General features: G+C 51.8%; 1 protein-coding gene across 1 annotated transcript in view; it reads left to right on the top strand.

Annotated features, from left to right (window-relative positions):
• Positions 1-443: 443 nt before the first annotated feature.
• Foxk1 (forkhead box K1) overlaps positions 444-19,610 on the top strand; it is a 64,966-nt gene continuing 45,799 nt past the window's right edge. The window contains exon 1 of the mRNA NM_001037219.2: positions 444-988. Within this exon, the coding sequence (NP_001032296.2) occupies positions 471-988 (518 nt within the window). The 5' untranslated portion in view covers positions 444-470. The remainder of the gene's footprint in view (positions 989-19,610) is intronic.

The following is a 19,610-nucleotide window of genomic DNA, read 5'->3' as shown; positions in this document are numbered from 1 at the left end:
TCTCTTCTCTGACCACACACACACACACACACACACACACACACACACACACACACACACACCTCGGGGTGAAGAACCACAAGTAAATACATGAATGAATAAAATGTAATTTGCAACATTATACACCCCACCTTCAAAAAAATAAAGCATAGCACAGAAAAAGCAGCCATGCAGAAGCGATCAGCAAGACGCAGAGACCATCCTTAGACTTGAAACTCCAGTCCCAATAGGACACCTCTAAAAACTTGATAGGACCAAGCACCATCCCACGCACTTCGGGGCTGGAGGAGGGGGCTCTATGCCTCTCTGCACCCGCCCACCTCGAGTGGAAGCTGCGCGCGCAGCGTGAGGGTCCTGCAGCGTCCTGGCTCCGCTCCGCGCTGCAATCCAGCCCGGGTTTCCGCGCGCGCCGCCCCGCCCCGCCCCGCGCCGCCTCGGCCGCCACCGGAGCCGCTCGGAGCTGCGCGAACATGGCCGAAGTCGGCGAGGACAGCGGCGCCCGCGCCCTGCTGGCGCTGCGCTCGGCTCCCTGCAGCCCCGTGCTATGTGCCGCGGCCGCGGCCGCCGCCTTCCCGGCCACAGCGTCCCCGCCGCCGCCGGCGCAACCTCCGCCCGGGCCGCCCGCGCTGCCCGCCGTGCCGGGCCCCGAGCCGGTGCCCTCCACCGCCGCCACTGCCACCGCCACCGCGCCCGCCCTGGTGGCCGCCGCCGCTGCCTCCGTGCGCCAGAGCCCCGGGCCGGCTCTGGCGCGCCTGGAGGGTCGGGAGTTCGAGTTTCTGATGCGGCAGCCCAGCGTCACCATCGGCCGCAATTCGTCTCAGGGCTCGGTGGACCTGAACATGGGCCTGTCGAGCTTCATTTCCCGGCGCCACCTGCAGCTCAGCTTCCAGGAGCCTCACTTCTATCTTCGCTGTCTCGGCAAGAACGGCGTCTTCGTGGACGGGGCCTTCCAGAGGCGCGGAGCGCCCGCCCTGCAGCTGCCCCAACAGTGAGTACTTTGCCACCTCCGGGTCACCCCTCTCCGGACCTGACCTGAACCCCCTGAATATCCCCAGACCTCCTCCATCCCGCGTAGCTTGGCTTCTTGTCACCCTCTGATCTTGACCCTGCCCAGCCTGAACTCGCCTCCTGAACTCGCCTCTGCTTGGCCTTGCCCCTGAGTCGTTTCCCAAATCTCTTCTCGTTCTGATCCGGTCCTAACCCCTGGTCACTCCCTCCACCATCTCGACCCTGCCAGGCCCTAGCCCCTCTAATCTCGACTCTATCCCGCTCTGATTCCCTAGCCATCTCCCAGTCTTGATCCCACCTAGTCCTGACCCCTGGTTACACTGATCTCTCTCCCACCCGGCCCTGCTAAGCCTGATCCGTAAGTTACCGGAGATCTCGACCTTCACTTGGCTCTGACCCCGTGGTTATCCTGATCTTAATTACGACCCATCTAACCCTGACTCCCCAGCTAACTAATTGGGTTCTGATCCCTGGATGGTCCCGACTGATTGGTAGGGCCAAACACAGACCCTGCTCAGATTGAAATCCTGTCACCCTGAGCATGGACAGGCCAGAACACTTGGGTCCACTCTAAACCCGCCCTCATATGTGTACACACACACACACACACGCGCGCACACACACTTCCCTACCCCATAAGTTTTCCATCCCTCCCATGTTGGAGCTGGTTGCCCATGATCTCCCAACCCTTCCTGAACACGGGTTATCCCTGATCCTACCTGGTCTCAATACTTGGGGTTGCCCTTGACCCCCATGTTACCAGTCAGAAGTAGTTGCCCCTGACTTTATTTAACTTGAAGGCCCTTGGGCCACCCCAACACTTATCTCACACTGCCAAGTCACCAGAGGTCATCTCTGACTTGGGATGGTTTGAGACTATCAGCTCACCCCGATCTCCATCTTTACCAGCTCTGGGTCAACTCCAGACCCTCCCAGCTCTGAAACACACCCCACTCCTCCATGTTCACACCCTGACCTAAACCCTGGCCAGCGCCATGAGATACCACCCAGCCTGAACTAGCACCACTCTTCTCTAGCCCGTCGTAGTCAGCCCTGACTCCATTTAGCCAGAACCCCCAGGGTCACTTCTGACCTTTGCTGGTCTGAACAATGCTAGGTATGCTCCTGTCTCTGACGCCATAGGTCAGGACCCAGTATTCACTCCCTTGGCTTAGACGTGGAAGGAAGGACTGATGAGTTGTCCCACTCCTACCTGGGAGGTGTTACCTGGGAGGTATATGGTGCAGGGCTATATGCTGAGCTGCCTTGGGGGCTGGGGGTAGGGGACCGTCTATGCTTTAAAGACATGTCTGGAAGCAGAGGCTTAGTGCCGTGCCTCAGTTTACCTCCAGAACGTGGTGGGAAACACAGGTCCGTCCCTCATTTGGCCCAGTTCCCAGGACAATGCCCTGTGGCATTTCAACACGTGCCTTCCTTCCCCTCCTCCAAGCTCCCATTACTCCCAGGCCCTTGTCACCCTCAGGGGCGCAGGACTTTAAGATCCTAGGTACTAGGAGAAAGCTGTGTTAATTACTTCCTCCCAGCAGTTTCTTTTTCTATTCGGTAATTGTTTCTAACGCTCACTGGTGTTCCTTTGACAAGGCTCACAGACAGGTGTGAGTGTGTCCGACTCATTACTCAACATTTACAAGCACCGTTAGTGTGGAGTCTTTGCTGGGGTCATTCCCAGGTCTGGAGTACTTGCTTTGTACGTCTGCCTTCCCAGGATCCAGACATGTTATAGATTCCGTACTGAATAACTTTGAACCCCAACAGTGACTCATCCTATTAGGGTGTGAGAGGGAATTCGACCTTCATTTCCCTGACCCGAGAGCTGTGTCCTTGTGAAGTGCACCGGGGCTGTGAATGTAGCTGGGGGGGGAGAGCACTTCTGTAGCTCCTGCAGGTCTCTGGGATCCGCCCCCATCACGGAAAGGGAGAAAAAGGGCAGATTTCTTGGAGGGACAGTTAGTAGGTCATTAAATGCGTTCCTGGGCCCGAGAAATTGAGAAATTGACAGACCTCCTTAGGGGCTCTTTCCTGAAACTCAACTTGTTCTCAATCCGTAGTTCTCTTAGGGTTCTTGTCCCAGCCACTCCTGCCTCATTATTATTGTTGGGGACGGAGGTGCACACGCAGGAGCCAGAGAAAGAGGCCACTGAGGTCCTGCTCTGACCAACTCTTCTCTTATTCCCTGAGGAAGAGTTAGATTGAACCTGGAGCTGGGTCGGCAGCCGGGTAGCCCCAGTCATCCTCCTGTCTCCACCCCTACAGCACTGGGGTTGTAGCAGCAGGAAACCACACCTGGCTTTTTACACGGGTGCTGGGGATTCAAACTGACATCCTCCTGCTGTGGGGCAAATGTTCTTACTCAGTGATCCATCTGCCCAGCCCTGCTCACTGCCTTTTAAAGAGAAGGCTTTCTTTCACACAGAATTGTCTTCTCCTCTGTGAACAAGGTTTCAACCCGTAGTGTTCTTGTTTGTCTCCTGAGTAGGCCGAGGCTGGTATTTTTTAAGTGATGTCGGTGTGTGCAGTGCCTGGAAATCTGTCTCTCGGGAGCTGGCATGTATAGTGGCTGCATGTCTGAGCATGGTGGCTTAGCTGGCAGGGAATGACTTAACCACTTAGTCCTGAAACCCTTTACATGGGTACAGAATGCCCTGTGCTCTGTGTGTGTGTGTGTGTGTGTGTGTGTGTGTGTGTGTGTATGCACATGAGTGCCTGTGTGTGTGTGTGTGTGTGAGAGTGTGCTCTGTGTGTGTGCATGCATGCATGTGTGTATGTGGGGCAGGCCAGAGCATGCATACATGTTGGGTTCAGAGGGCGACCTTCAATATGATCTTTATTACTCCCCACCCCATTGTGTGATCCCGAAACCTGCCAGTTTGGCTAGACTGGCTGGCTAGCAAGTCCTAGAAATCTCCTGTCTCAGCTCTGCAGCACTGGGGTTACTGGAGTGCAACAGGGTACCCAGCGTTTGCTTGGGTGTTGGGCACTGAGGTTGGGTCCTCAGGCTGCCAGAGTCCTCTCTCTGGCTCTGAGACACACTTTTTTTTTTCCTGTGACTTGGAAATAATGGCAGTGTCCTGTGCCTGTCTCTTGTTTTGTTAGCCAGTTTTAACACTAATATTTGAGGTTATAGGGCCAAATGTGGGGGTGCATACCATAACGGCAAATTCAACCATTGCATTCCGGTTCTGTTGACTTAACCATCACCAACCTTCGGCGCGCTCCAGTCGCTCCATGCTTGGCAGGTTTGTCCCTTGTGGGCGCCTACACTGATTCCCAAAGCAGCCCCAGTCCTCAGCTGCCTTCTACGCCACCCTCAGGATAGCTGACAGTGACAGCCATCTATATATGGATGACATTTGTACACACTGCACACTCTCCTAGGCGTTTCCCACACAGGAGCATGCTGGATACATATCCTTTCCGACCTTCAGGACTTTCAGTTATTGGTGTTAGGGAACGTGTCTCCTGACACAGCTGGTCTTGGTATGTTGTGTGTGATCCTTGGGTGGAGAACCACCCAGAGCTGCCAGGCACACAGGGAGTATGCCTCTGTGGAACTGAGGTCCAAACCTAGGGCTGTGCATGTGCTAAGTAAGCACTGAGCCATGCCCCCAGCCCTTCACTGGGGGATTCTAGGCAGGGGCTCTACCACTGAGCCACGCCCCCAGCCCCTCACTGGGAGACTCTAGGCAGGGGCTCTACCACTGAGCCACGCCCCCAGCCCCTCACTGGGGGATTCTAGGCAGGAGCTCTACCACTGAGCCAAATCCCAGCCCCTCACTGGGGGATTCTAGGCAGGGGCTCTACCACTGAGCCACACCCCCAGCCCCTCACTGGGGGATTCTAGGCAGGGGCTCTACCACTGAGCCAAATCCCAGCCCCTCACTGGGGGATTCTAGGCAGGGGCTCTACCACTGAGCCAAATCCCAGCCCCTCACTGGGGGATTCTAGGCAGGGGCTCTACCACTGAGCCAAATCCCAGCCCCTCACTGGGGGATTCTAGGCAGGGGCTCTACCACTGAGCCACACCCCCAGCCCCTCACTGGGGGAGTCTAGGCAGGGGCTCTACCACTGAGCCACACCCCCAGCCCCTCACTGGGGGAGTCTAGGCAGGGGCTCTACCACTGGGCCACACCCCCAGCCCCTCACTGGGGGAGTCTAGGCAGGGGCTCTACCACTGGGCCACACCCCCAGCCCCTCACTGGGGGAGTCTAGGCAGGGGCTCTACCACTGAGCCACACGCTTCAGCCCTCTTCATTTCTTATTTTATGACTGCTTCTTACTAGGTTGTCCAGGATGGCCTTGAACTTTGAATTTCCTGCGTCTTTTTGCAGAGTATCTGGGATGATAGGCCTGCATCACCAGATCATATTTGTGTTTTGGGTTTGATTCAGCCTCCTCCTTGGGTGGGCTTTAGGGTGCATACACGCATGTGGGTGCTCGTGCATGTGTGTGTGTGTGTTGGTGGCGGTGTCTCTATGTTTGCTTTTATTTACTCTGAGATTGATTGTTAAACTTGAAAGATGCATTTGCAGTGGCAGGAGAGCGTTTGTTCTGGAGTCCTCTGCTTAGGCTCAGGAAGGGATCAGATTGGCTCCCCAGTTCTGAAGAAACAAAGTAAAAATACAAACACTGAGTACTGAACTTCCGCACCAGGAATCCACGGTTGCTGTCTTACAGCCAGCCCGTATCTTCCTCCCCAGTTCTGCTCAGTCTAGAAGCAAATCATAGGTGTGGAGTTGCCTGGGAAAGGTAAGGATCCCTTTAGAGAAGAGAAAGGTCACCTAAGAAGTGAACAGTGAATTCTCCTGCTGGCAGTGCCCACTCAGAACTCCACTGCCCCATGACAGTCTGATTCCTCACTCTGGAGTGACTAGAATCAAAGTCATGGGCTTCTCTCTTGTGTGCGTGTGTGTCCGTGCGCCTATATATGGGGGTACACGTGAACATGTGTATGAGTAATGGGGACAGATCAACCTTCGGTGTTGTTCCTTAGGATTTGCATGTCATTTGTCTCTTCCCCTCCTCCTCTCCCCCTCCCCCTCCTCTTTTGTTGGACAGGGTCTCACAGAACCTGGATTCTGAAGCTCATCAATTACGATAGCTCAGCTGGCTGTTGGTCCTAGGGACCCTCCCCTCTCTCTGATCTATGCACTGAAATCACAAGCCCACCCTGGTGTTTCCTAAGTCTTTCCGGATTGAACTCAGGTCCTTGTGCTTATACAGTAAGCAGTGTACCCACTAAGCCACCCTAGCCCCGGAGGACACGAGTCTACTCTCCATGCATCTCACTCTCACTCGCTGAGTGATGCATTGAAAGACCAGGGTCGTTTGTCCCCAGCAGGTGCCACAGTTTCTCCTAAGACTGAATCTGGAGACACTAGCAGACCTTCCCTTTATCATACCTGCAAATGGGTGTAGGCCACAGAGATCGGATCGAATTTCAGTTTGATTGTTATCTTTTCTGTTTGGTCTGAACTGCCTCTTACGGTATTTGGTATGGCTATCAGGAGACAAAACTGTCTATCAGATTAGATTTTGTGTGCGTAGGGCAAGTCTGTGTGTATGTGTGGGAAAGGGAGACACACACACACACACACACACACACACACACACACACAGAGAGAGAGAGACAACAGAGGGGCGGGTTGTCAGAGGGACTGAGGGGCTTTGCCTCAGGGAGGACAGATGTTACAGATCACAGCAATTAGACTCACATCCTGGTAAAATATAACCAGTTGTCATGGCCACTTTGCTACCCAAAGACTTGCTTCAGTCCTGTGAAAAGATACTTGACAGCTCTTTGCCGTTTCCAGCTGGTCAGGTGACCGTAGTCAATTAGTTAAGTCATTGAGCAACTACTTAGCAGCTGGACATGTTGAAATCCGTTTGAAAACGCCTGCCTCCAGGAAGACAGACAGTTCCTTGGACTTCTCCTCACTGCCTAGCTTCACCAGGTTGACCACAGCATCCCTCTTTCCCTGCAGTCTCCCACCCTGGGGCCCCCTAGACCCCCAGGGAGCCGCTGGGTGACGGCAGGTTTGTCAGGAATGGATGTCGGTGCACAGCACCGCTTTATCTTGCTGGTTGCTCTCTGGGTATCTTCTCTGACTCCAGGAGCCACAGCTGGACCAGGTGGGGACTGGGGTTTCGTTTATCCGGTGTCTGCCTGGAGTCAACCTGGCATAACCCAGAAGGAAGGAAACTAGGAGGGTAGCAGAGGCCAGCCACCTGGGAGCAGGGACGGTCCCACTGGTCCTAGGGCCGTGGAATGGAGAAGATCCACAGGAGTGGCTGGGTGACTTGGGTTTGGTGGAGGAGGGCTGGAGTGCAGCATGCTGGGAGGCAGGGAGGGAGAGCTGTTACCCTGGCAATCCTGGGGTCAGGAGTTGCAATGCAGCAGGCTGCTAGGGAAAGACTTCCTGCTGCTGGGCGTCAGGCTTGTCAGTTCTGCTACACTGTGCTCTGGTTACAAAGTTCCTTTCAGAAGGTCTGTGGGGGCCTAGGGCCCAGCTCAATCAAAGCCCCACTTCCTTCTCAGGGCTGTGTAAAGCAGGTGTGATGGTGCACACCTGCAGCCTGGTGGGTAGAGGCAGGATCTGGCGTTCCCAGCCAGTCTTAGCCTCATAGTGAGCGCCAGGTCAGGAGACCCTGTCTCCTCTCCAAAATACCCAAACAAAAAGGTTTGCAGAGGTGTATGTGGTCAATTGGGAGCTGGCACTACAAATCTGTGCTAAAAACGTAATCTGTTCAGTGTGCACTGAAGACTCCTGGGCTAAGGAACAAGAGTTTTATAAATTCTCTCTTGATAAGATGGGATCTCATGCCAGGCTGGCCTCCATTTTCCTCTGTGGCCGAGGATGACTTTGAGCTGATCCTCCACCTCTCTACTGCTGGGATCACAGATGCACACCACCACAGCCAACAGTTCATAGCTGTCTGTCTGTCTCTGTAACTTACAGTAATTATGTGGTATATAACTTTCGGTCCATAGGAAGGATGTCATTGGTCTTGTAATGCAACTTAACTGAGTTTGTACTGAGCGTACGGAAGCTTTTGAGCAGGTATAGACCACGTAGGGACATAACGGGGCCATATTTGATGCTTTTGGAAAAAGACTGGGCTCCGCTTTAAAAAGCAGAAACGAAAGCAGAGGAGGTGGGGTTTGGAGACCAGTGATTGCATTTGTTGTTTTTGCATCTCGTGAATGTTGGGGAATAAACTTGCTAAATTAATGGCAACTCAAATTGCAGCCATGCCTCATTTCCATAATTACCCTGCATTTAAGGCATTTCATATCAAAATGAGAGGATTATAGAAAAAAATGCTTTTACTTTGATTCCCTGGAAATGGGCCCTGCTGTAACTGGCTTGGAGACTATGTCGTCATTCTTAAAGCATCATTTCTCCTAAGTTTCTAGCTTCCCGGCTGAATGTTGCCAGCTAATTGGGGGTGGGAGGTTGAGGAGAGGGATCGAGCCAGAGGGAGTGGGTGCACTTGTGGGAGCAGGAAACTGGTGCAGAGTACGGGGTCCTGTAACCCCAGCACTGCAGACGTGGAGGAGGGCTGTATAGCAAGTGTGAAGCTGACACAAGCTCCAGAGGCCTTGTTTCAAACAAACAAAGACTTTTTCCCGGAACACACATCACATCCCCCAACCCCACCAAACCAAAAACCTGGATTTGGCCAGATGTGGTAGAACATGGCCTGGTCACTTGGGTAGTTGAAGGAGGAGGATCTTGAGTTATGGACCAGTGGGCCAGCCTGGGCTACATAGATGATCCAGTCTCAATGAAGCCTCCAATTCCTAGTAAGACCCATTGTGCTGTTTAAATTGTGTTGTCAGTTTGAGACCTTTTAAATTTTATTTTATTTATTATTGTATGTGTGTGAGTATATGCCTCTGTGCGTGTGTGTGTGTGTGTGTGTGTGTGTGTGTGTGTGTGTGTATGTATGTGTGTGTCGCCACAGCACACGTGTGGAGGTCAGAGGATGGTTCAGGATCCCTGCTTCCTTCCACCTTGGCTCCTGGCAAGAGAGCTCAGGTCAGGAGGCTTGCAAGGTGAGCATGGTTTTTGTTTTTTTGTTTTTGTTGTAACCTCCAGAGCCTTCTCAACAGCCCAGTTATTGCAGATTTAGCGTAAGCCCCATGGGTGTCTAACATAATGTACGCCAGCTAGAGTCACAGCTGCTTTGACTCTCAGTCTGCAAAGGGAATGAGGGGCTTGCCCGATAATCAGATGGTCAGATAGCCGATGGCCGGATGGTCCAATGGTAGTGCCTGCCCCTGACTTTGATCTCTCACCAGGCAGGACTTGATAAGCACCTTCTTCAGGGTTCACTGCAATGCAGACCCGAGCCAAAGCTGTGGGCCTGTGGTGGTCAGTGGCCACATTACCTACCCCACTATATAGCTCACATTGGGAATCATTCCCTCTACCATGCCCACATGTGGTTTTATAACACCATACGCCAGAGTGATGGCGACCTCACCAGGACTGAGGGTCTGACTGAACAAAGAAAAGGCTATTTCACCCTAGGTTCCTTGCATAAATTCAGTCTCCATGAGGCCAACAACACATGATTTTTTAAAAAATGTAGATCTTAATAGGAGCAAGCTCTTTGATACACACAGCCTTTGTTGTTCTTTCTGAGATGGGCTCCAGGGGCCACGTGTTACCTGAGCTGACCTCAGACTCATTTAAGCCTACCTTGGGGGTTAGGGGCGTGGCTCAGTGGGAGAGCCCCTGCCTAGAATCCCCCAGTGAGGGGCTGGTAGTGTGGTCCAGTGGTAGAGCCCCTGCCTAGAATTCCCAGTGAGGGGTTAGGGGCGTGGCTCAGTGGTAGAGCCCCTGCCTAGAATCCCCCAGTGAGGGGCTGGGGATGTGCCTCAGTGGTAGAGCCCTGCCTAGAATCCCCCAGTGAGGGGCTGGGGGTGTGGCTCAGTGGGAGAGCCCCTGCCTAGAATCCCCCAGTGAGGGGCTGGGGGCGTGGTCCAGTGGTAGAGCCCCTGCCTAGAATCCCCCAGTGAGGGGCTGGTAGTGTGGTCCAGTGGAGAGCATGTGCCTACCATATAAAAGATGCTGGCTTTAGTGTTCAGCACTGAACTCCTTGTGTCTAGCCGGAGTGGTCTTCTCTGTGTGATCCTGCATGGTTCTTGTGATGGACACTGACTGCAGTTGCCTCCAGGTCCTGGGCAGCAGATTAATCAGACTTCTAGGCGGCACAGGGTGCCTTGACAAGAAAGCTTTCTTGGGAGTGTCACCTCCACCATGTGACACGAAATGGCGGTGTGACACAGGAGGAGTCTCTTTATGTTACCGAGGGGTCTTGGCTGGAAGGCAGTGGTTCAAAGTGATTTGTGAACTTGGCAGCTCTCTGGAGCTCGGGCAGATGGAGCAGGAGCAGGCTGGAAGCCACCTGCCAGCACCTGGCCACAAGGTGCAGAAAAGGGAGCCACGCAGAAGCCAGGGGGTTCCTCCCTCCCTCTGTCCCGGAGGACAGGCTCAGATCCAGTCTGCCTTCCAGGTTGGAAGTGAGTTTCCTTCCCCCAGAAGTGCCCAGGGGTATCCAGCCGCCTCTGGATTCAGCCCTTCAGCCAAGCGTGTGCCTCCCCAGCTTGGTCCCAGCACATAGACTATGGACCAAAGTTCAGCTTCCCTTTTTGAGTATTTTTTTCTCTATAAATTACAGAGTAGACATATTTTCCCTGGTTTACCTACCCTTAGATCGGGTAGGCAGGGATGCCGTGGGGAATCCAGAACTTTCTCTACTGTAGCTTTATTGAGCTACAGTGCCCTTCAGGGCCACAGGTCCCCTGGCTACTGAGCACAGCCCCGGTTTATCCATGTCACAGCAGAGGATCCTTCTGTCTTGACCTCCCATTTCCCCAGAGGAGTCTGGAATTAGACACCCTCTATCCGTGTCTGGCTTTAGGTAGGTTCTGGGGATTTGAACTCAGATCATCACCCTTGCATGGCAGTCACTTTACCCACTGAGTCATCTCTCTCGCCAGGAATTGTTTTTTGTGATGATGTCACTGTTGCTCCTGGGCATCTCCTTGAGTCCAGCTCCTTAGCACCTCTTCCTTGCAGGTGCTAAGGTTCCTTGCTAGGCAGGCGGCTGCTGTCGTGTGTCTGCCTGTTCCTGTCAGCCTTCCATAGCAGGCGTATTCGAGTAACAGGCTGTTGGTGGGTTTGGTGTGATGTGCTTAGTTTTTAGGTAGGTTCTCTCTATGTAGATCAGGCTGGCCTTGAACTCATAATCTTCCCTTATCGGTCTTCCAAGTGTTGGGTTATAGGTGTGTAGCCACCATGCCTAGATGCCTGACAAGCTTTCATGGTGCTCTTGCTTCTAGCTCACTAGCCGCAAGTTGTGGGCAGGTGAGCAGGTGTTGGGGTAAGTACTGGCTGTTGCCTAAGAGTCTCTTTGAGGTCAGAGGCTTGCTGCATCTGGAGATTGCACCAGCCCCGGCTTGCCCTATGCAGTTCAGCAGAATCTGCATGGCTGGTGGCCAACAGAAGGAAGAATGGCCAGAGGCAGCCAGCCGATCTCACTTCTACTCATGACTGTGAGTCTATCTGAGATCAAGGTAGCCAGCTGCAGGCCAAAGCCTGCCAGCTGCCTCTGTTTGTAAATAAAGTTTTAAAGACAGGCATGGTAGCACCTTCCTGTAATGCCAGTCCTTAGAAAGCTGAAGTAGGGGGATGTGCATTTGAGGCTAGCCTGGGCTACAGAGTCACACCTACACACACACACACACACACACACACACACACACACACACACACACACCCGTTTAAAACAGGCAAACAGTTTTATCATTGCACACTGCCTTCGGGTTTCTGGACTGGCTAAGGTTGTTTAGCTGAGATGGCCTGTGGCCTAGGAGCAGCTTTTAGGTTCTGCTCCTGGCCCCACCCCTGCTGCTCCCGACTCCACCCCTATCACCAGTCATTTTCCTTCCGGCCAGGACATTTTACTGAGACTCAAAAGCCTGGAAGTGCCAGCTCTCTTTAAACACTGCTTCCAGTTCTCTTGTCGCATTTACACATAATGCTTCCTGTATTGGTTTGGGAATATGAATGCATCTTTTTTTTCCCTTCATCGTGTCTTGTTAAAAACATTCTTTTCTTATGACTATATTTAGTTTAGTGTGTTAGCAGAGGAATGTGTGTGCATGTATGTGCATGTTCGTCTGTGTGTGTGTGTGTGTGTGTGTGTGTGTGTGTGTGTGTGTGTGTGTCCAAGGACAGCTTTCAGGATCACTTCTCTCCTTCTGTCTGTGGGTCCCAGGGATTGATGTCTGGTTATCAGGCTTGGTAGCAGGCACCAGTTACTCTCTGTGACATCTTGTGTACACATTTCTTGTCGCTTTATAGATGATTCAAGTTCAGGTAGAGAGAAGCTAGGCACTTGTGTATCCCTTTGGTATGTTACAATGCTAGTTTATTCTGAAAGGCTTGAGCTTGAAAACATCAGCGACCACAGAGTCAGGTATAGGACAAGGAGTGTCCATCACTCCCTTGAGTCACCTGCCAGGGCTCCTCCACGCGGGGTCTTGTGTCCTCACACATTTCCTGGGTGTTCACAGTCAGGCATTCTGTATCTGATGCCTCCCCCCACCCCTTAATATTGCAACAGAATTTCTGTAAGAATTTCTTATAGAACTTGGACAAACTGAATCTCGGTAGGAACCTGTGACCCAGTGGTGTGTATAGCAATCTTTTAGGCTGTTTTATTGGCAAGTATCAACTGTACCGGGTGATGGGTGTCATTACGACATCTTCACAATGCATATAATACAATCTGGCCATATTGACTCCATTTTCCTCTCTCCATCTTCCACCTCTCAGGATCTCCCCTCCTCTGCCTTTGGCTTTCAGGTCTTTAGTTTTTAATTTGTAGTGGTCCGGTGAGTCTCCTTGGGGTTTTTATATGAGCATGCATGAAGGGTTCTTCACAAGAGCATGGCCGCCTTGCCGATCAAAGGCGGCACCACTGAAGACAGTGTGCCCCAACGAGCCGCCAATAACTGTACAGATCTCAGGGAGGAGTGGGGCCTGGTGAGCCCATCCACCACCATACGCCAGTTCTTTCAAATGTCCCAGTAACATCTTTTAGAGTTTTCTGACCCTGACATCGAACCTAGCCCAAAACTGAGAGGGGGAGGGGGGATGAATTTGTTCATTCATTTATTTGTAGTGCTAAGGTTTGAACCTCAGGACCTTTCGAACCCTAGCCAGGAGACATACAGCCAAATGGCCCCTCTTGTGCTCCAGGGATATCGGGCCTGCAGCACTGGGCTTGGCTAAGTGTGGTACTTACTGTCATATCCTTCAGTGCCTGGCACCCACAACAGATCCTCAACCCTTTAATCTTTATTGATCATGACAAAAAAGAAAACAAACCAGATATTTTATGGGATTGTCCAAGGAACACAGTTTCAATTTTTGTCTGAATTGATAAAAGTGCAACTTAGAGTCAGGCTTAGCATCTTGGCTAGGAAGAAAAGGACCACACACCTCCAGATGTGGCTGATAGCGGTGGAGTCGGTTCCTGACTGCGGGAAGGCTTTGCTTTCTGCCAAGCAGTTACTGTGTCTTCTTTTGTAGTTAATAAGTGACGCTGGCCCAGTGCATGATAGTTTGTATCTGTCTAGTCTCATTTACTTGCTTTTAGTAACAGTTTTACAGACCCCTGCATGTATCCTAGCCTTTTGTGCAAACAATGATATTTTGTCTCTTTCTTCCACTGTTTCTTTCCTTGTTCTGGTTGGATGGGCTAGAGCTTGGAAATCTCTTTGGGTAAAGAACCTGGGTTAAAGGACTCCTTTCTCTCAGTCAGCTGCAACAAGAGGGATGCATGGAGGCATTCCACAGCAAATATACATTTCATGGCTGCAAATCTGCGTCCTGGGCTCGGGAGAGAAGGCTCAGTGGATAATGGCACTTCCTGTGCTCACCAACACCCAGGTTCAGATCCCTTTGTGTTGGATGCAGTAGGGGGTCTGTAACCCCAGCAGACCTCTCAGAATGGGAGAGTATCCAGAACAGCACCCAAAGATTGTCCTTGGACCTCCACGTAGAACACACGTACCCACAACTAACACTCCTCCACCCACTACATACATAAAGGTTGCGGGGGGAGAATTAATAAATTAATTGTTTAAAAAGGACTTCTTAAAACCTGCTTGGTGACACGTGCCTGGGCTACATGGAGCCATGTCTCAAAAAAAAAAAAAAAAAAAAAAAGAAAAAGAAAAAAAGAAAGAAAGAAAGAAAAAGGAAAAAGAGAAAGCCAACAAACAAAAGGCTTGCTTCCTAGTCAGTTAGAGTGTAACACATCCGATGCCCCAGCTACTCACAAAGTCAAGGCAGAAGGATCGCTGAGGGCAGAGTTAAAGGCCAGTCAGGACTATTATATAGCAAGACGACCCTGTCTTGGTAGCCATGTCCCTCAGGGAGCCCTTGGTTAGGTTCCATGGAAGCTACCAAACTTAGTGATACTTTGCATCTGATATATGCATCTGATGCACAGTTAAGCCTGGGCACTGCTTAAGGACCAACGTTTTCTCGGTCACTTTAGTAGCCTGAGTGAGTGAGCATGTGTGTGTGTGTGTGTGTGTATGCTGGCATATGTGGTACACGGCTGGTGCTTTGCAAATCCTCACTGACAGGGAAGTGAGCAAGAAGGGGAGGGCTGAGTGTGGAAGAGGTTAATCACTTAGCTTCCTCCCTTTCCTTCAAACTTCCTTCCTTCCTTCCTTCCTTCCTTCCTTCCTTCCTTCCTTCCTTCCTTCCTTCCTTCCTTCCTGGCATGGATGGTCTGGTAGTCTAGGCTGCCCTCAGACCCCCATTGTAACCCAAGGCTGTCCTAGATGTCCTGATCCCAAGTTCTGAGATTACAGGCATTCATAACCCCACTGGCTTCCCTTAATGTTTGCAAAGCCCTGCCGATCAGGGAACATCTAGGAAGGAAAGGGATCCTGGGTTGGAGGCCAACTTGGATGGCTCAGTGTGCACCAGACCAGCCAGAGCCAGGTGTAGCAAGACCATATCTCCAAAAAACCAAAAACGATCCAGACTCAACCCAGGTGTCGTGCATGCCCATAATCCCAGCCTTCCGGAGGCAGAGGCAGAGCCTGGGCTATGTACTGTTAAAACAAACAAGTTAAAAAATGGGGAAATTAAAAAGTCTGTGGGCTGAAGATGCAGTTTAGTTCGTAGAGAGCCTGTCTAGTATGCGCAGCTGGGCCGAGAGCATGCTGCTGCTGTCCCAGCACTTGGGCGGTGAAGACAAGAGGATCAGCTCATCTTCATCAACATAGTTCAAGGCCAGCCTGGCATACGTGACACCCTGTGACAAAAGGAAAGGAAGGGAAAAGGAATAGAAGGATGGATAAAAGATTTGGCTTAGGTGGGTAAACTGGGGCAGGTATCCTAACCTCAGAACCTCAATTTCTCCATCTGTAGAATGGGCACGGCACCTGCTATGAAGGGTCGGTGTCTGGTATACACTCTGGCCAGCCTTGTTGTAATGTACCAGGAGCTGAGCTCTGTGTGTGCTGGTCTAGAGTAAGGGACATGGAGCTACATCCATGTGTCCCCATGGGAGACCACCAGTCAGCTGACACTGTGTCTGTCCCGGGTTGGGTCAGGGTTTTGGACTACTTGGAGGATGGGATGGGCCTCTCCAAGTTCCCTGCTGGCCTGGAAGCATTTCAAAGCCACAGAGGCTGGTTCCTTCCTGGCATTTCTGGAGCCCGGGGACTTAAGAGTGCAGAGAAGTTGAGAAGACTGTCATGGGCTTACCCTTGATTCTCTTGAAGAGCTTTTCAAGGCTTCCTGGATTTGTGGGACTGTGGAATGGAGACAGAAGGCAGGTGCTACAGAGTGCCTTCCTGCGTTCAACTGTCTGTCTGTGTGTGGGGCCTGGCTGTGCCATGGTGTATATCTGGAAATCAAGGATGGTCTTGAAGACGTTTTTCCTTCCACCCTTATGTGAGTTTCGGGGATACAACTCAAGTTGCATAGCCAGCATCCTTACCAACGGAGCCATCTTGATGTCGCAGGCCTGCCATTTTTTTGCGTCTTCTGGGGTTGAGACCATCTGCCTTCTTCCAGGTCAGACTCAGAGTCCTTTGTCTCCGGCTACAGGGCTTGGCCTCCATCTTCTCAGTGTAGCGGCCCCCAGATACCTCTCTGTAGGAACTGACTGAGCAGACACTGAAACCTTCCTGTCCTCCTCCTCCCAACACACACTCCACCCCCAAGTAGGCACAGCACATGGACAGCTGAGTCCACCCCAGCCTGTGCTCCCGGGACAGGGAACACCGCGTGCTCTTTATAGGGATTTCAGGGTGGATAGGGTAGGCATCTTTAAGGAAGTGGTACTTCAACTGAGATTTTAGTCACCATCCTGAGCCGTTGGTAAAGGCATCAGAATAGAGTGCCAAGGTCAGGGGCGTGGCTCAGTGGTAGAGTGTCTACCTAGCATGCATAAAGCCTTGAGTTCAAATCACACCATTCACACACACACACACACACACACACACACACACACACACACACACACACACCTGTTTCTGTGATTCCCTTCTCACCAACTACAACCCCTCACACTGGCTCAGCCAACGCAGCCCTCAGCAGAGAGCAAAACGGTTGTTTCCGAGGCAGCGTCACAGCGGTAGTAGAGTAGAGTGTTGGCAGCCCTCCATGTGTCCAGGAGCAGCTAGAGTGCTGTGCAGGGGGGTGGGGCTGGGGGAGCAGTCTATACCCTTCCCTGGGACTGTCCCCTCAGTCACTCTGCATCCCCGCAAGTCATTGACTCTCCTGGCCAGTCTGAGTGTGGCTGGGTTTGGTTCCCTTGTGCTTTTTTTGGTTTTGTTGTTTTACATTTAATTAATCAATCAATTAACTCTTGTGGGGATGGGGGGACGAGCGTGTGGAAGTCAGAGGACAACTTACTAGTGTCAGTTCCCTCCTTCCACCGTGTGAGACCTAGGGTTCACACTAGGGTGTCAGTCTTGGCAGCAGGCACCTCTACCCACTGAGTCACAAACATTTGAATTGTGTGTGTGCGCATGCATGTGCATTGCTTGTGACTGAACCTAGTGCTAAACACACAATTTTATCACTGAACTGCATCCCTCCACACTGTTCTGTTTTTCTGTTTTTCAACAATGTCTCCTTGTATAGCCCAGGCTGTCCTTGAACATCTCATAATCCTCCTGCCTCAGCTCCCAACCCATGCCGGGATCATAAGAAGTGCCACCATACCTGGCCCCTGTCCTCCTGCTGCTCCTTGGAAGGAAGACACCTCTGTGCTTCTGTGTGTGGGGAGGAGTTGCCGAGGTAGTAAGTAGGCTGCTTCAGAGGCCAGCAAACTCTCTTGACATTTAAAACACACCTACAGGCTTTCTGCCTCCGCCCGCGGAGACGCCACGTGGAGACCTGGGGTCTCTAGGAGATGTGATACTGCAAGACTGGAGCAGGTTAGGACCTGATGGGCTTTGGGGGAGTCATGCTCTTCTGGGCGGTGATGTCCAGGTACCCGCTTTATTCAAGACCACTTAGGGAGGTAGGAACAGATGCTAAGGGACAGGAGGGTCCTCAGCTGTATTGAACATTTGGAGGAACTAGGGGTGGGCACTGGTCTCTGGCTAGGGTTTTTCACACCAGTATTAATGGGGTGGGGGTGGGGGACTCTAGGCCAGTACCCTACCCTTGAGCCACGCCCCCAGCTTCCCATTGGAGGATTCTAGGCAGGGGCTCTACCACTGAGCCACGCCCCCAGCTCCCAGCCCTTGTACTATTTTGAGATAGGATTTTATTAAGTTGCTCAGACTGGCCTTGAACTCTTGGTCCTCATCCCTCAGGCTCCTCTAAGTAGCCCTGTGGACTCCTGGAGCTGTTTTTATTGCAGAGCAAACCATCCGGACTAATGGGCCATCAGGGATAAATCCCAGGACCAAGGATGCGATTTACATAACGGTTAAAGCAGTTCAGTGTATCCAGAGGAGGGAGCCAGCTCCTCCCCAAGCGATTATTCAGCGTTATTAATCTGCTTTATGGCCCTGTTCCCCCAAATGGGTAATTGCTCCTTCAAAGTATTAAAATTTATTTAGAAACCTAGGTACACGCAGGAGAGGGAAATGGCCTGACAGCTGTTGAAAAAGGAGTTCTTTTCTCGGCTACAGGGTCTCATTTAGCCCAAGCTAGCCTCCAACTGACTGCAATCCTCCTGCCTCAGCCTCCCACCCAGGGCATCACCCCAGCTGGGTATCCATTTATTCCTTGTGCCTTTTCTGCCAGCTTCTTTCCCGATTCTTCTTGTCTCTCAAAATAAAGAAAACTATTTTATGTTTACATTTTATTTACTTATTGTCTGGAGAGGGGAGGGCCACCATGACTAGGGTATAGAGATCAGAGGACAACTTTGGAGAGTCACATTGGTTTGTTCACTCTTCTGGCTGAGCCATCTTACCCACCTCGGTTCTGTCTAGGCCACGCGGGCCCCGAGTGGCATCCTGTCTTACTAAGATTGCAGAGCTGTGGCTTGGGACTGGTTCTCAGGCTCAGGCCTCTTCTAAATTTGGGTACAGGGAGACTAGCAGAGGCCAAGAGGTCCCCTATGGGACCAGCTGTCATTCCCAGGAGTGTGCGGTTGGTGCGGTAGGAGAGCAGAGGTTTAAACCAAATAAAGGCCCTTACAAATTCCTCCTGCGATCTGAGGCTCCTTTGTTTTGTTTGGGTTCTTATCTGGGCTGGTGTAGAGGTCTCTAAGCTGGAGTCCCCCGCTGCTTTGTAAACATCTCTAGCCAGCTGCTCTTCTCTCTCTGGAGGACTGGAGGCTTCCCCTGCCTTTGATCAAATCTTATCGGTGGCTGCTGGTGTGAGCCGTCTGCCCCAAGGCAGAATAGACCTGGAAGAAAGGAGCTCCCTCGGGAGAGGCCGGGTTAAACTGACTGACTCTAAAACTAGGTTACACTGGGGCAGGCCTGGTAGGCAGGTCTGCAATCCCCACCCCCACCCCACCCCACCCCACCTCCTTGCACTGGGGAAGCGGAAGAGTATCTCAGATTTTTTTTTTTTTGGTTCTTTTTTTCGGAGCTGGGGACCGAACCCAGGGCCTTGCGCTTCCTAGGTAAGCGCTCTACCACTGAGCTAAATCCCCAGCCCCGAGTATCTCAGATTTAAGACTAGCCTGGACTACGTAATAACTCTGAGGCCAGCCGGTAGCTACGTCATTGAAGCACAATAAAGAGAAAGCAGCACACGTTCAAAAGTCTTTGTTTCCCAGTGGGAAGAGTTAGGAGGTTACAGTTCTGAAATGTGTCAAGGGCTGTGGTTGAGTGCTGACCTAGGACTGAAGCTCCGTCACCCTTAAGCTTGATCCCTCTGAGCAAGAGGCAGCTGCTGTTTCTCTGTGAGCTTGGGTCTTCATGCCTGGCTGTCTGTCTGTCCATAAACACCCTGAATCTGACTTCAGGTTCTCTTTCAATGGGTCCTTGAGTTAGGAATGGAGTATTTAATTTCTTTAAACATTCCATTTGTTTACTGTGTGTTTGCATGTGCATGTAACAC

The sequence above is a fragment of the Rattus norvegicus genome, chromosome 12 (genome assembly GCF_036323735.1).
Source record: "Rattus norvegicus strain BN/NHsdMcwi chromosome 12, GRCr8, whole genome shotgun sequence".
Lineage (NCBI taxonomy): Eukaryota > Metazoa > Chordata > Mammalia > Rodentia > Muridae > Rattus > Rattus norvegicus.
Note: the sequence above shows the minus strand (reverse complement) of the source record. Positions and strands in the feature narration are given on the sequence as shown.